The sequence below is a fragment of the Sus scrofa genome, chromosome 14, assembly GCF_000003025.6.
Source record: "Sus scrofa isolate TJ Tabasco breed Duroc chromosome 14, Sscrofa11.1, whole genome shotgun sequence".
NCBI lineage: Eukaryota > Metazoa > Chordata > Mammalia > Artiodactyla > Suidae > Sus > Sus scrofa.
Window position 1 is genome coordinate 108,304,186 of NC_010456.5, and position 17,201 is coordinate 108,321,386.

The 17,201-nt window shown below is 38.2% G+C and overlaps 1 protein-coding gene across 15 annotated transcripts in view; it reads left to right on the plus strand.

Annotated features, from left to right (window-relative positions):
- The window catches only part of LOC100627422 (ligand-dependent corepressor), a 139,567-nt gene that overhangs the window by 176 nt on the left and 122,190 nt on the right, over positions 1-17,201 (plus strand). For 8 of the 15 annotated variants that reach the window (XM_021074303.1, XM_021074305.1, XM_021074304.1 and 5 more), the window contains exon 2: positions 978-1,051. Coding sequence is in view for 5 of the 15 variants with exons in the window: in XM_021074298.1 (XP_020929957.1) it covers positions 1,171-1,405 (235 nt within the window). In the remaining 10 variants the exon portion in view is untranslated. The other 7 variants (XM_021074301.1, XM_021074299.1, XM_021074298.1 and 4 more) reach the window with 5 other exon arrangements.

The window sequence follows — 17,201 nt, forward strand, 5'->3', positions numbered from 1 at the left end:
TGCCCCGCCGCCGGCCGCCCCGGACGAGGGAGGGAGCCGGGACAGCAATTGCCGCTCCGGCCCGCCCGCCCTCTTTGGCTTGGGCGTCCCCCTCCCCCACCCCCCGGAGCGCGGGCGCGCGCGACCTCCGGGCGGGCTTTCCCCACTCGGGCCCGAGCGCGCGCGCCGGCCCCTCCTCTTTGCGCGCCCTCCCCGGGGAGGGCTCTTGGGCGGGAGCGCGTGCCCCTCCCCTCCCCTCCCTCTCTCTGCCCTCCCTCCCTGCCCGGCGGCCCGGCGCCGCCGCTGGCTTTTTGTGGAGACTCGTCCCGCAGCGTTGCCGCTTGACGGGGGACGCCGCTGCCAGTCCCGTGGTGCCCGGGGCGGGGGCGCGTGCTGGGCCGCAGCTTGGTCCCCTCCTCCGCTGCGGCCGGCGCCTTCCGCGTCCCGCGCTGCCCCTCCCCCCACGCACGGCGGCAGCGCGCGCCCCTCGCCTCGCGTGCACGGGCGGCGGGCGCTCGGGCGTGTGCGAGGCGTGAGGTGGAGATGGGGGCGGAGGGAGCCGGAGCTGTCACAGGCCCCGGGTCCGCCTGACCGAGCCAAGTGGGGTGTCATGGCCGCGGGGGGCAGCGGCTGCACTTCCTCTGCGGGCGGCGGCGGCGGCAGCGGCCGGGGAGTTAATCCTCGACGCTCGGGTCGGTGTGTGTGTATTTGTGTTCAGTGTGTGCACGGCGGGAGGAAGGGGGGGGTGGGACCGGTCCGACCGGGAAGCCGGAGCTGGGGTCGCTCTTGTGCTCTTCTGGGGGATTTTCCGGAGCCGTCGCCGCACGAAGAGCCTCGTCCGCCCCGCCCCCCCCCCTCGCCTCCCGGACCTCGGGGCGCCTCGAGTGGCTTTTTCCCCCGCGGGCAGGAGGGAGTGTGGACCGGGGCGCTCCGGGAGGGGCCGGGCGGCCGAGCAGCGCCTCTCACACTATGTGTTTTGTCTGTTTTTCTCTCCCAAGGTCCCGTTTCCCTCTGTGCGGCGGCCGGCGGGACCATAAGGGCTTAACTCATATATTTAACCCCCCTCCAAAAAGTAAGTGGCCCGTTTGGTGTCTCCGCTCCGCCCGCCGCCCCCTAGCCCCAGTCCGTCCTGTGTCTGACTCTCCTGTTCTCCAGCATTGTTATTTCCCCATCTTTGCTTCGGTGCTGCTGATGTGTGGGGAAATGCTCGCTCGTCGTCCTCCGTCTCCCACGCCCAGTCCTCGGGGAGGTCCAGAATTCCCACCCCCCACCCCACCGTGGGGAATAATCTTGGTCTTACCAACAGAATCTAGGAGATTCTATCCGTTCGCTTGGGCCCCTCATCCCCTCCTTCCCGACAGGGTTTCGTTGGAAGGAATTATGCAAATCCTGCTTTCTGGTGTCCATTCAGCGGCAATTTCATGCGGTGAGAAGTTCTCTTTGTTGTGCGAGGGGGAGAACAGACACTGATTTAATAGACATATCTGTTGGGGGGAAGGGTGGAGGGGGTGTGGAGAAGCTCACTTTGGAAGAATTACAGCACTTGGTTGGCTCAGTGTCTTTGTGTTTGAGCTTTCTGGCTTGACAGGAGGGTATGCCCTTTCCAGTGTCCCACAAGGGATGTTTTCTGTAATAGGTTAAAAAACAAAACTGAAACTTTAAACAAGTGAAAAATAAGGTAACCTTTAGTTTGAGAATGTAAGCCTTTCCATTTCTGCGGGGTCTTCATTATGAAAATGTCTGAATTTTGTTAAGAATTGGATTGTAATTATCAAAATTAATATAGGCAACAATGCTTTAAGGTATCTGATATCATTTTGGTTGTCCAAAGGTTAAAAAGGTTAAAAGTGCATTTTAAAAGATACACTTGTGTAAATAATAAAGGCTGGAGTCCATTTTTTGCTATAATTTGTCTTGTGGACATATTTTAAAATTACCCTCCTGCCAATCCAAGCTTAGCTCTGCCCTCCAGGAACCAGCCTTTTGGTTATTAGTTATCATTTGCTCTATCTTTGCTTGTTTTATTCTTTGAAACCCATCATACGTTTGCTGAAATGTTACATAAGCATTTGCACTTTTTGAATTATGTACTATTTGTAGCCATCATATAAGAGACTTTATAAAGGCATGTAGAAGGTTTTGAGAGGCATGAGATTAATAATGAGTTTTCAGATTTGTGAATTAATATAAAATCCTAAAATTATTTTGAGGAATTTTTAGTTCTTGTATTTGTTTCATTTTTTTAATGATTTTTTCCCCCAGTGGGGCTTTTTAGTTTTTAAAAGATTTTGAAATTGACAGCTGTAACCCTATAAATTTCTAAGTTACTATTGCTTTAGTTTAGATGGTTATATTCTAATTTTGTTTGCTTTGAATCCTTTCCTTTTTCCTCAGGCCTCCTTTTTAATCAGTCAGTGTTTAGTGTTAGTAGTGAGTTACTGCTGCTTGACAAGGTGTTTTGGGGTTTTTTTTTTTTTAAACTAATAAAATTCCTCTGTAAATATCTGAGTCGAGTGTCAATTTTTAGATTCTTTTTTTTAAAGGAAGGATTTTAATCTGGTGATCAGTTTTCTAAAAACATGCTTTTAACTGCAAATTTCCACTTTCGAGGTAGTAAAGTTAAAGACATTATTTACAGTTCAGACTGAAGATCAGTATTTTAATCTGAGGTAATATACACTTGATAGTCTCCTGACTAAAATAGGTTGGGTCTTGTATTTTCTTTTTTATGGTATGTAATTTTGCTCTTTGAGAGTTCTAAGTAAATCATTTGTAGCATTAACTTTCTATATAGAAGATCCTCATTTATATACACTCCAAAAGGCAACTGTTTGTCACTAGCAGATGTAATAATTCCTCTTTTATTTTAATGGGTTTTGTTCTGAACAATTAACCTTCTATTTGATTCTCTTGACTGATTATCTTGACTTTAGGGTAATTTGGTTTCTAAATGTATTTAATTTATAGCAGGCTTTGGATTAAAAGTGAATCTAACTCATTTCCAAAATCTAATTCTCCCTTCTCTTTCTCCCTTTTTTTTTTGTTTTTTTGGAGTGGGGTGAGAGTCAGGACTGTGGAGGTGTTGGTGTTTCTATTACTAGGTTTTCATTGAATTGAAGTTAGCAGGTTCAGACAATGATTATGATCAAGATGGATATTTGGTAACCAGGTGATTATTGAGGTGTCCTCTGGGGCCAGGATCATCTTCCATTCCAGGAAGATCGAGGTTCTCTGCTGCCTAATATGATGTAACTTACTGCTTGACTGCTCCTCATCTTTGCTATATTCTCAGAAAGCTCTTCCCAACTAGGGAAAGTTGTGATGATTTCACCTTAGCTCTAGCTTGGCTGAAAAAGAATAGTAGGCTGTGTCTCTGGCTTAGAGTTATTTAAAATTGCCCTAATTCCCTCAAATGTGCTTATAGTTGGAGCAGTTCTAGGAAGCATTTCAATAATGCCTTAATTTTTTTAGCTTCATGGGGTTATATAGGCAGGATGGCATGGAATTTCTTGCAAAGTAAGAATTAGGCCGCTTCTGAATACCTGCCTCCTCACTTAGTTACTTGTATAGGTGCTGTTTTAGGAGCAAAAGGCAGTTAGGTCTAAGTATATACTTTATTTAAATATTTATTAAGCATCTGCCTTGTATCAGCACTATGGGCAAACAAAGGTATTGGGGAAGCTCCCCTACCCTTCAGGAACTTTTCGTCCTTAGAGAAAATATGGTATATTCAGTACAAGGCAGAATGTGCCATATGATGGTGCAAATGCTGGGGGTGTTTAGAAGTGAGAGAAATCAGCTAAGTTGAGGTGATGAAGGAAGGCTTCATGAAGACGGGTGCTGGATTTTTGCTTCATGTTGATAAATAGAAAAGGCATTCCTGTCATGTGAAACAAGTAAGCAAAAGTGCAAAAAGACAAGAACGAGTTGTCTATTTAAACTGCAGTCCCTGATTCGTGTAGAGGATGTATATGTGATAGGTTTGCAGAGATAGATTGTTGGATTTTTAAATGCAGGTTAAAAAGTACAGGCTCTTTGTTAAGCAACTTGGGCTTTGCAAAACACATCTCTCCTTAGCTCAGGGGAGGAATGGTTCCTTCATGTCGCTTAAAGCTTCCCATTGTAAAACTCTACAATAACGACGTAGGTTGTTTTTTAAATCACCTTGGCAGAGACAGTATTGTTACCACAATAGTGTCTCTTCCAAGTAAGCTCGTTTGGAGGATGTGGGTTATTCATTGCTCAGAACTTGTTTTCGGAATTGCCTAAAATCAGTGGCATATTCATTTTTTGAGTACCCTTAATGTTGGCACATTTTCATCCTTAGAGGTTGGACTTGGCATTTAGAAACAGTTAAGTATTTTCTACAGCAAATAAAGGTATATATAAAATAATGAGATTTATTTTCTTTCTTGCTTTGAAAATTGGCTCTGAAAGCTCATCAAAGGGGCTTGATTTGTTTTGATGTGCCCCTGAACAACTTCTTGATTCTTGTTTCATTTATGTCTACCCATCTGCTGAATGGCATCTGGATATTAGGTAGATGTGAATAAACAAAGCCTGTTAGTTTTTGTAGTTTCAAGTTCAAGACTTTGCATCACTAACCTCCAAATGATCTTTACTCTGTTTGCAAATATTTAAAACAGTCTTTTTACTCTTTCTTACACTTACCCATGGCTTTTGGGATAATTCCATTGTGAACTACTAGCTAACTTTATTGACAGTTTCTTGTATGCAAGGAGTATCCCAAGTCCAGTGGTCCATACCCTGAGTTTTTTTTCTTTTTTTAGTTGAGATATAATTTACATACCATAAAACTCACTGTTTGATTGTATACAATTCAGTGGTTTTTAGTTTATTTACAAGGTTGTGCAAACATCACTAATTCTTGAACACTTTTATGCTCATAAAAGAAACCCTATCCTCATTTCTTATTCCTCTTATGACCCAGTCCTTGGCAACCCCTAATCTACTTTCTGTTTCTGTGGCTTTGCCTATGCTGGATAATTCATATAAATGTAATATTATGTTGTGTAGTCTTTTGTGTCTGGCTTCGTAGTGGTTTTCAGGTTTCATCCATGTAGTAGCGTGTATCAGCACTTTATTGCTTTTTATGGCTAAATAATACTGCATTGTATGGACATGCTGCATTTTGCATACTCATTTATCAGTTGTCGAGATGGTTGAGTTTACACTTTTTCCTATTATGGATAAGCTGCTGTGAACATTAGTAGCATTATTTGTGTGGCCGTTTATTTTCACTTCTTTTGGGCATTTACTTAAGAGTGAACTTGCTGGGTCATATAGTAACTGTTTTAAGTTTGAGGAACTGCCAAACTGTTTTCCAAAGTGACTGCAGTATTTTACATTCCTACCAGCAGTGTCTGAGGATTTCATTTTCTCCACACCCTTGTCAACACTTGTTACTGTCTGTCTTTCAGGTTATTGGCATCCTAGTGGGTAGGTATGAAGTAGTATCTCATTGTGGTTTCGATTTGCATTTCCCTAATGACCACTGGTGTTGCACATCTTTTCCTGTGCTTGTTTTGGCCATTTGTATATCTTCAGAGAAATGTCTGTTCAGATCCCTAGCCCATTTTTAAGTTATTTGTCTTTTTATTGTTGAGTTGTAGAATACTGAGTTGTTAAGATTCTGGATATTAGACCATATCAATATGTGATTGGCAAAGTTTTTTTTCCTCATCATACCCTCAATTTGAGAATAATTACAGATCAGAAGATATCTGCAGCATACCTTGTGAAGGGAATAGTGGATATAGTAATGGAGTGATCAGAATGAACCAGAATTATCTCAGTAAAGTCTTCCTTAAACATCCTTTTCTATGAATTATTAAAATTGTTATTTGATGAAGAGTTTTATAATAACACAGATATGCTTTGCATGTACTGTCCAAATCTGAGTTCTTTATTGTGGTGAGGGTTCATATTTCAAGTTCACATAATGTGGTAAAACATTTTATTCAAATCTCTTCTATCCTGGAGTTTTGGATAGTATGTAACAAAGGTTTGGGTGAAGGTGTCTTTTCTCTATATGGACAGTTGGTCTGAGTCTGTTCTGTTTCTAGTGTTCTTGGTGTTAATCATCTTGCATCTGCATAGCACGTTTTATTTTTTTTTTAGGAAACTTGCAAATTATTTTATTGTCTTTATTTTAGAAATGTAGAAAGATAAAGATGGGTATTTAAAAACAGTTGGTCAGTTTGGAAACACCAAGTAATAAAACTTTTTTAAAGTAATAAGGGGATTTCCCTCAGCCTAAATGCGTCCTTCTTATCCACAGAAATAATTTTATATTTTAACGAAACACAGAATTGAACTTTTCCAGAAGCAGACTTTTTAATTTGCTCCAATTGCTGTATGAAACTACGTAGTAGTTTTCTACTTCTGTTAATGATATACACATCACGATTGACTTTTGGGATTAGAAGTTATGAACACCAGTATTATTTTCCATGAGAATTATTATTATTGTAAAAACTGTTGTATGATGAGCATTTTCATCCTCATTGGTAATACTAGGTAGTCTGTAATTGTCATTCATTCTTATGATTAGGTTATTTTTCATAAAATCTGAACTATATTAGCATCATTATTAAATGATTATTGTGTATTTTTCTCTTATTAGTTCACTTCTTAGAGATTTCCAGAGGGTAAAGCCATGTATATTTCCCTCTCCTAAACTCCCAATATAAAGGGAAGAAAAAACTAATTTTTAAAGAATCTACAGGTAGTATCTTGCTTGGTAAAAGAAAATCCCATATGTGAAAAGGTGAATTTACTACAAAAAAGATATTTCATGTTAAAACAAAATACATCTCTGATTTAATGTAAGAAACATGCTCCATTTGTACATTTATTTTTTTTCTTTATTATTTTTTTCCTTTTTAGGGCCACACCTGTGGCATATGGAAGTTCCCAGGCTAGAGGTTGAATCTGAGATGGACCTGAGGCCTACATGACAGCCACAGCACCGCCAGATCCGAGCCAAGTCTTCTGCATGCACTGCAGGTCGTGGGAATGCCAGATCCCTTTATCCCACTGAGTTAGGCCAGGGATCCAGCCTGCATCATGGATACTAGTTGGGTTTTTAACCCGCCGAGCCACAACAGGAACTCCTCTATTGATACATTTATTATTATTGGTTTAGACAGGTTTCAGAAATAGATGTACCATGTGTGTAGAGGAAGGAATCGTTGAATTTGTAAAATTGAGACACGGTTATGTTCAGTTTGCTCTTTTGTTTTTCACGTAATTCTTTTAATTATTCCATAGCATGGGTTTTATTTGTGGGCTTTTACCTGAATGCTCCCCTTCCAATTAATATAGCCATATTTTCTAGGTCATTTGTAGGTAATTTCCTCTATACCTACCCATAGGAATATTCTGCTGTTCTCCTTTACCTGCCTTTCCATCTTTTAGATACATGATTTATCCAAGGTAGAAGGGATGCTAGAGCTTGTTTTCTTGTCCAACCATGTTAATTAAAGGGAAAAGGGATTTTTTAAAAAATCTCTCATTTTGGAAAACTTCAAGTATACATAGAAGTGGAAAGAATAGCATAGTAAACCACCAGCCATGTCAATTAATGGCCATTGTTCATTCCCACTAGCTTATTTTGAAGCAAATCCCAGACGTCATATTTAGTATTGAATCTTTCTTTAACTTTCTTGTAGATCATCTCCTTCTTCCCACCTTGCATCTCATCGAGTGGTTCATAAATTTAAAGAAATAAGATAGTATCTAAATATGGAGAAGACAGGTTTTTGTTTTATTAATGTTACTTAAGAGCAACCATATGTTGAGAATTCACTATGTGCCAGACAAGCGCCCTTTGATTTTTTTTGTTTGTTTTTTTGACTGCACCCACAGCATATGGAAGTTCCTGGGCCAGGGATCAAACCCAGCACTGCAGCAGCAACCTGAGCCATTGCAGTGACAACACCAGATCCTTAATCTGGTGTGCCACAGGGGAACTCCCTGCCTTTTGATGTTACTATCTGTTTTTCAGGTGGAGAAACAGATTTGGAAAGATTAGGGATTTCATTTATGGTCCCTCAGCTAAAGAGTGGTAGGTGTAGGGTGGGGTCAGAAGCCTGTGCTATAAAGCATTTAAAGCATTCTCCCTCCTTTTAGATTTTCCTATTTATTTCTACCAAGTTGCCCTCTTTTTCTTTGTTTCTAACCACTGATGGCTTACTCAGTTTATATTACATTTAAGGAATTCTGATTTTTTAACTTATAGTCTTACCATAAATGGTAATACAATTCTTTGAATTCCCTCACCTAGAATACCTTGCCCCCTTCTCATCATGGTTATGATCCAGTTTGTCTTTCCTTTTTTCTTCTCAAATTTTTAGTTTTGTGAGAGCTAAGTAGGTTTGAGTTGAATGCTTCCACTGGCTTAGTTTTCCTTTATATATTGCTAGACTGGCCTTGCTTTACCATTGGCTGAGATGAGCCTAGGCCTAGAAGAGGAAAGATAGTGGAGCATAGGCAAATAATTCTGTACCTTCAGCCTGGTGAGCCTTCCACTTGGACCAGCCTGATTCATGGGTACTTTGAAGTTTTTAACAAATGCCTTATAGTAACATTGTGTAGGTGCCTGGCCTTTTCTTTTATTCATATTCTTCCCAGAGATCTCAGGTGTGAATGGAGGGATAAATAGGGCAAAGTAGATTAAGATCAAGATGCAGAATTTCTGGATTTTAGCCAAGTGCGATTTTGCTTCCTTCCTTCCTCTTTCTTGTCTTTTTAGGGTTGCACCTGTGGCATATGGAAGTTCCCAGGCTAGGGGCCGACCTTTGCGACAGCCACAGCAACACAGGGTCTGAGCCACATCTGCAACCTACACCACAACTCATGGCAATGCTGGATCCTTAACCCACTGAGCAGGGCCAGGGATCAAACCCACGTCCTCATGGATGCTAGTCAGGTTTGTTACTGCTGAGCCATAATGGAAACTCCTGGTTCTAAGTTTCTGTGACTTAGATTTGGTGCTTGACAGTAAATCTTTCAAAATGTGTTATGGAAAGGGAAATTGCTGAATAGTGTATAATTGCTAAAAAGGGGAAGGATGAATTTGTCAAATTTAGAAAAGGATACACTATTTTGGGAATTCAAGCATCACTGGTCTTAGACTAATGCTTCATCACTTGGTACAGGAAGATGTGATCATTGGGAGAAATTCCCATCAAAGTAAAATGGGAAGCTGCTTTCTTTCATTAAGAATAAAAAGTGAGAGAAACATAAATGATCGTGAATATGTGTCTTTGTGGAAATGCAGCTTTTTCATTGCATGATTAGTGGTATAAATACTAATCTTGTCATATGTGTTAGGTTATATGAATTTTCATTCGGCTAGTAAGGAAGCTAACAATGTTTATCTTGTATAAAAGGGCATTGATTTAACTGATAACAATAAAATGATACTTTAATCACGAATGGGCTAAGAATCCGAATCTTCGGGAATAGTCATTGAAAAAAAATCTTTAAGCTGGTCGTTTTTCTGTGTTTAATATAATTAATACAGCTTTAAAATTATTTTTAAAATAAAATCATTTAAATGATTTAATATATCTCCTATATTCAGTGATCAGTATTGTGTTTATTGTTTACCTAATGAAACCTAACAATTGTATTTAGCAGTATTTTTATGATGCTTAATATTTTAGATACCTTATATAGATCTGATTTTTGTTCTAGAAAGTGCATCAGGATAAAAATAATAAAATAACATGGATTAATTTCCAACAATTTTTTGAGAGGTACTGGAATTTTGCTATTATTGACTTGTTAAAAGAAAAACAGGTATGATTAAAGTGATCAAGCTATTTTTCATATGACACTGATATAACCAGTAGTTATTTGTGTATACATATACTTTTCTGTGTATTGGTTTTTACTATGGTGTATTTATACCATAGGAAAATTTTATACTATGGTGTAATGTTGAAATATATAGACATTTACAAAGAGTCACATCCACATAAGTTTCTTGATAACTTTCTTAGGACCCATGTCTTATGGCTATCAGTGTACAGTCTTATCTGAAAGATAATGTTCCCTTGGGTCCCTTTCTCCTTAGGCAAAAACTTCTGTTTAATTTTATATTACATATCCAAATCCAAGATTGTTAAATTTTGTTGGTGAAAAGCAAGGGTAAATTCATAAATAGGGTAAAAATAAAGAACAGAAATGAGATTTTAATTTTCCACAGTGGGCAAGAAGACTTTAGGCAGGAATTATCAGAAGCTATAAAGCTGTGTGGGACTTACTAATTTTTCTAAAAAATAAGTAGGTGACAGTTCAACCCGAATGAGTTGTTTTGATCAAGACTGTTAAACTATTAAGAAGATTGAATTATCCACAGATGTTAATCTTTTAAAAGCAAGAGAATACAAATTCATGGATGAGAGTATTCTAATATAATTACTTCGTAAAAAATAAGCTGACATTGTAGCAGAGATAAGGAACCAGAGATATTGAGGACCCAGACAGTTTTGCCTTTTTTTCCTTTTTCTGAGGACTTAAAAGTTTATTTTGGAAAAAATGGAAGTTTTGTTCTTGTTAAGTGATTAATAAATACTTATGTATTACCCACAGATACTACTTTATAGGAACTTTTTTTTTTTCTTTTTAGGGCTGCAGCTGTGGCATTATGGAAGTCCCCAGGCTGGGGGTCCAATCGGAGCTGCAGCTGCCAGCCTACACTACAGCCACAGCAGATTCAGGCCTCACCTGCAAGCTATACTGCAGCTTGTGGCAGCACTGGATCCTTAACCCACTGAGCAAGGCTAGGGATTGAACCCACATCCTCATGGACATTAGTTGGGTTCTTAACCCACTGAGCCACAACGGGAACTCCTGTTTCTTAAATCTATGACAATGTTTAGGTAAAATACCTTTAGCAATTGCTGTACCTAAGTCAGCCTGTCCATGACTTTTTTTTTTTTGCTCTTTATGGCCTCACCCTTGGTATATGGAGGTTCCCAGGCTAGGGGTCGAATTGTAGCTACAGCTGCTGGCCTACACCAGAGCCCCAACAATGCCCGACCTGAGCCGCACCTGCAGCCTACACAGCTCACTGCAATGCTGGATCCCAACCCACTCAGTGAGGCCAGGGATTAAACCCACATCCTCATGGATACTAGTTGGATTTTGTTTCCACTGCGCCATAATGGGAACTCCCAGCCTATCTGTTTCTGTCATATATTTTCTAGCAAGTAATCCAAAAGAAATCAACTGATTGGAGGAACATGAGTTATCCAGTTAAAAGTAGAAAAGAAGATAAAGAATAAAAGCTATGTTAAAAAACACAGTCTGTTGCCAAATCATGTTGCTGCTAAAGTCTGGTTTCTGTGAATAAAGAACAGAAGTATAAGCAGTGATAGTAATGATATAGTTGCCATTATATATAACTGGGTTATGAAACAAGAAGCACACATTAAAACTTGATGCTGAAAGGATGCTTGCTCCCAAATGACAGAATATGCAGGATCGTCACATGATTGGTACAATAATGTGGCCTGAGATTCTACGAAGAATATTCTTTTAGGAATGAGTAACTTGCTTTTGTGTGATACAGCTTTTCATTCATCTTTGCTCCCTATTCTGTGTATCTCCATTTTTTTCTTTATATACATTTCTTTTTCTTTTTGTGCATGTAACATAAGTCAAATGAGAAGTAAACTGAATTAATTAAAAAATAAATGTGTGTGTTTTAGTCTGGGGAAACAGAAGCCCATGGAGATAAGAATGACTTTAGAAGTAGGAAAATGGTACTCGTAGTTAAGAGAATGAAATTGACTAGACAGATCAGTGATGAAACATATTCCGTGAACTTTTTTTTTTTAGTGACTATTTTTGGCTCTATCTGCATCACTGTTAAGTCCATAAAACCATTTTGATACAATGCAAATAGTTGTCTCTCTTCTGGCTTTTGTCTATTTGTGAATTTTTGAAAACTTAAGGGGTGCAGCCTTACTTGAAGTTAAGCATTAGTTCTTCCATTTTTAAAAATAATTTATTATTTTATTTATTTTTTTGCTCTTTAAGTTTGCATCCGCTGTATATGGAAATTCCCAGGCTAGGAGTCGAATCGGAGCTACAGCTGCAGACCTGCACCACAGCCACAGCAGTGTGGGATCTGAGCCTCATCTGGGACCCACACCACACAGCTCATGGCAACACCAGATCCCTGACTCACTGAGCAAAGCCAGAGATCAAAGCTGCATCCTCCCAGATACTGGTTGGATTCATTTCTGCCGTGCCACAATGAGAACTTGAATTGGATGAAAGATTCTTTCAAGTTCTGTAGTGCTTTAGAATTTTCAAGTTGCACATATGTTTTCTTATAACCCCATAATAACCTTTTTCTTTCCCTGCTCCTGTATTGCCCCTTCCCTCTCACCACTGATAATCACCTAGTTTGTTCTCTGTACTTATGAGTCTGCTTCTTTTTTGTTTTATTCACTATTTTGTTGTATTTTTAAGATCCCACATATAAGTGATATTATAATGGTATTTTCTTTCTCAGACTTATTTCACTTGACATAATGCCCTCCAAGTCCATCGATACTGCTGCAGATGGCAAAATTTCATTCTTTTTTATGGCCGAGTAGTAGTATTCTGTTGTAGATAAAATATACCACGTCATCTTTATCCATTTATCTGTTGGTAGACGTTTTTATTATTTACACCAGATTTTATGAAGAATATTGGAACTTATAGAGAAAACACATTAATTTACAAAAATAACTTTAGACATGAATTTAAATGCTTTTCAGATATTCATATGCCTAGCTAACCCTTTAAAGGTTGTATCTTAATAGGATGGAAGAGGTGGTTAGAAGTACTCTGCATTCAGAAGTTTAATTCTTCTCATCAGTTCTTCAACTGTTAACCACATTCAGAGGCCCATTTTGGCAACTGTTGCATATTTAAACAATAGTAAAAGGTGGCTTTGAATCAGGCAGACATGTGTATAAATTTTATCTTCACACTTTACCAGCTATGGGATGTAGAGAGAACTAATTTCAGTGTATTCTTATAGTAAATACTGTAGGAGGATTGTGAGAATTGAGACAATGGCAAATAAAATAACTTCTACTTAAAAAATAACACTTAAAAAAATCTGTTGAAGCTGATCCATAGGATTTGCTCTTTGGATATATTCCTAAAATAATACAATTTAGTTTCTTTAAAATGTTTTTGAAATATGGAACAATGATAGTTCTCTTTGGAATTTAAGTTGCACTGTGTTTGGTCTGTCCAAAACTTTTTATGTATTTGCAACTTCTCTGGAATGGTTTGGGTGATGACATTTATAAATTATTAATTTTATTGTATTTATTGGTATATTCTACAGGATAGAGTAGCAAAAAATGCTCAGTTTTTTTGTTTTTTGTTTTCCAACTAAGAGAACTACTGCATGTTTTTTCTTTTTTCTTTTTCTTTTTTTGCTTTTTTTTAGGGCCGCACCCTTGGCACATGGAAGTTCCCAGATTAGGGATCGAATCAGAGCTATAGCCACTGGCCTATGCCACAGTTCACAGCATTGCCAGATCCATGACCCACTGAGCAAGGCCGGGGATCAAACCTGCATCCTCATAGATACTAGTCAGATTCGTTTCTGCTGAGCCACGACAGAAACTCTCTGCATGTTCTTTCTTAAGTAAAAAAGTAGTTTTTGTTTTGTTTTGTTTTGTTTTGTTTTAGGTACAAAATATTTTCATCTTAGACAGTGGAGTGAAGAAAACTTCAAGGTGGCACTGGGTTCTGGTATTAACTGTGACTACAACTGTATGATTTTTAGCAAAGACATCACTTAATATCTCTGCATTTTGGTTTCCTCATCTGTAAAGTGAAAAGATCTTAAAGAGCCTTCTAATTGCAGTATTTTGAGAAAAATTATTGTGTTGATTTTCACTGTTGAATAGTTTGGGGACAGTCGACATGCAGTCCATTGGGAAATAGAATATTCATATTGTGTATGACAGGGTAAGAGAGATAAACTCAATAATGTGCTCGAAAATGTCTTATAAAATGTTCATGAGAATAAAGACTGTTCATCTTTAAGAACAAAACAGGATGTGCAAAGAATGGGCCACAGCCCTTCAAACTCATGGAAAATACATAACTAACTTTTCTCGCTAAGAATGTTAGCTGTGTATTCACAAGGTGAGAGAAACTTAGCCTCATTTAGCTGATAATAGTTATATCTGCATTTCATATAAAATGATGTAAATGCATATTCTTTTTGTTGATTTATTTTTTAAAACATTGACTCATTTCTCCTACCCACTTTGGGTAGCCACCAATCTGTTTTCTATATCTATGAGCTTGGTTGGTTGGTTGGTCTGTTTATTTATTTATTCCACGTGTAGCTGAGATCATGTGGTATTAGTCTTTGTCTTGTTTCACTTAGCATAATATCATCAAAGTCCATCCACATTTTCACAAATGGCAAGATTTCATTCTTTTTTGTGGTTAAATAATATTCCTGTGTGTGTCTATACATATAAAATTTTTTAATCCATTCAAACATCATTGTACACTTAGAGTCTTTCTGTGTCTTAGGTATTGTAAATAATGCTGCAGTGAATGGGGGTGCATACATCTTTTTGGATTAGTATTTTCTTCCTTTTTTTTTTTTAAGAAAATACCCAGAAGTGGGATTTCTGGATCATATGGTTGTTCTTTTTTAATTTTTTGAGGAATCTTCATACTGTTTTCCAAAGTGGCTGTACCAATTTACATTCTCACAAACAGTGCAAAAGGGTTCCTTTTTTTTTTTTTTTTTAACATCCTTGCTGATACTTGTTATTTCTTGTCTTCTTGCTAATAGTCTCTCTAGCAGATGTGAGGTGATAATCTTTTTGTGATTTGGATTTGCATTTCTGTGATGATTAATGATGTAGAACATCTTTTCATGTCCTGCTGGCATCTTGTTTGGAAAAATGTCTATTCAGATCTTCTGCCCACCCTTTAATCAAGCTGAGATTTGATTTGGGTTTTTTCTTGTTTATTTTTTGCTGGAGTTATATGAGTCCCTTATATATGTTGGCCATTAGTCTCTTATCAAATATATGATTTGCAGATATTTTTTTCCATTCAGTGTTGCCTTTTCCGTTTTGTTGAGGTAGGTTTCCTTTGTTGTAAAGAAACTTTTTAGTTTGATGTAGTCCCACTGGTTTATTTTTGCTTTTGAGCCTTTTATTTTAGGTTGTCAGATTCAAAAAATTTTCAGTAAGAACTATGTTATAGAGCTTATTTACTACCAGTGTTTTCTTTAGGAGTTTTATGGTTTCAGGTCCTATATCTATTTTGAGTCAATTTTTTTAAGTGATATAAAGTACTGGTCTAGTTTTATTCTGTTGAATGTGGATCTCCAATTTTTCCAGTGCCATTTACTGAAGAGACTATCCTTTCCGCATTTGTATATTCTAGGCTCCTTTGTCATAAGTTAATTGACCATATATGTGTGGGTTTGTTTATTTCTAGGCTCTATATTCTCTTCCATTGATCTGTGTGTCTGTTTTTATGCCAGTACCGTACTATTTTAATTGCTGTAGCTTTGTCATATAATTTGAAATCAGGAAATGTGATACCTCCAACTTTGTTTTTTCTCAAGGTTGCTTTGGCTATTTGGGGTCTTTTATGGTTCCATACAAATTTTACGATTGTCTATTCTATTTCTGTGAAAAATGCTATTGGGATTTTTAAGGGATTACATTGAATGTTTACATTGCTAATTTCTCTTTTTTTTGGGGGGGGGTGGCCCCACCTGCAGCATATGGAAGTTCCCAGGCTAGAGGACCAAGTCCATTTGGAGCTGCAGCTGCTGGCCTCTGCCACAGTAATGCAGGATTCAAGCCACGTCTGCAACCTATACCACAGCTCACAGTAACACTGGATCCTTAACCCACTGAGTGAGGCCAGGGATCAAACCCACATCCTCAGGGATACTAGTAAGATTCATAACCTGCTAAGCCATTAGTGGAACTCCTAATTTCTCTTCCTTAGAGTTTATCATTAGTGTACAGAGACACAACTTTTTTTTTGGCCATTGATCTTTAACCATGGGGATTCCATGACACATTTTGTGTATTGATTTGTATTTTGCAACCTTACTGAATTTATTTGTTCTAACAGTCTTTTGATGGAGTCTTTAGAGTTTTCTTTTTTTTTTTTTTTTGGCCTTACCTGTGGCATATGGAAATTCCCAGACCAGGGATTGAACCCATTTTATAGCAGCAGCCCAAGCCACTGCAGCTACAGTGCCAGATCCTTAACCCACTGTGCCACAAGAGAACTCCTTTAGGCTTTTCAGCGGGTAATATGTTATCTGCAAGTAGTGACAGATTTACTTCTTCCTTCCCAGTTTGGATGCCTTTTCAGTTCTTTTTCTTGCCTAATTGCTCTGACCAGGACTTCAAGACTATGTTGAATAAAAGTGGTGAGAGTGGGCATCCTTGTCTTGTTCTGATCTTAGAGGAAAATCTTTAACCTTTTCACTGTTATGATGTTACCTGTGGGTTTGTCATCTATGGCCCTATTATGTTGAGATACATTCCCTCTATATCTGCTTTGTTGGGTTTTTATTATAAATGCTTTTTTTTTGCATTTTTTGAGATGATCATATGAATTTTATCCTTCATTTTGTTAATGTGGTATATCACATTGATTGGCAGATGATGAACCATTTTTGTATCTCTGGAATAAATCCCACTTGATCATGGCATAAGTATTTTTATATCTTTTAACATATTGTTGAATTCATGCTATTATTTTATTGAGAATTTTTGCATCTTTGTTCATCAGGGGTCATTTCTTTTCTTGTGGCATCCTTGTCTGGTTTTGGTATCAGAATAATGCTGGCCTTATAAAATGAGTTTCAAAGAATTCCTTCCTGTTTTAATGAAAAATTTGAGAAGGATTGTTATTCCTTGATTGGTTGATAGAATTCATTAGTGAATTTTAAGGACTTCATGTTGGGAGGGTTTTTTTGTTTTTGTTTTTGTTTATTCGGTTCCCTTACAGTAATGGGTCTGCAGATTTTATTTTTCATCATGATTTCAATCTTGCTAGGTTACATATCTCTTAAGAGCTATGCATTTTTTATAGGTTGTCCAATTCATTGGCTTATAACTGTTCATACTAGTCTCTTCTCTTATGATCCTTTGTATTTCTGTGATAATTGG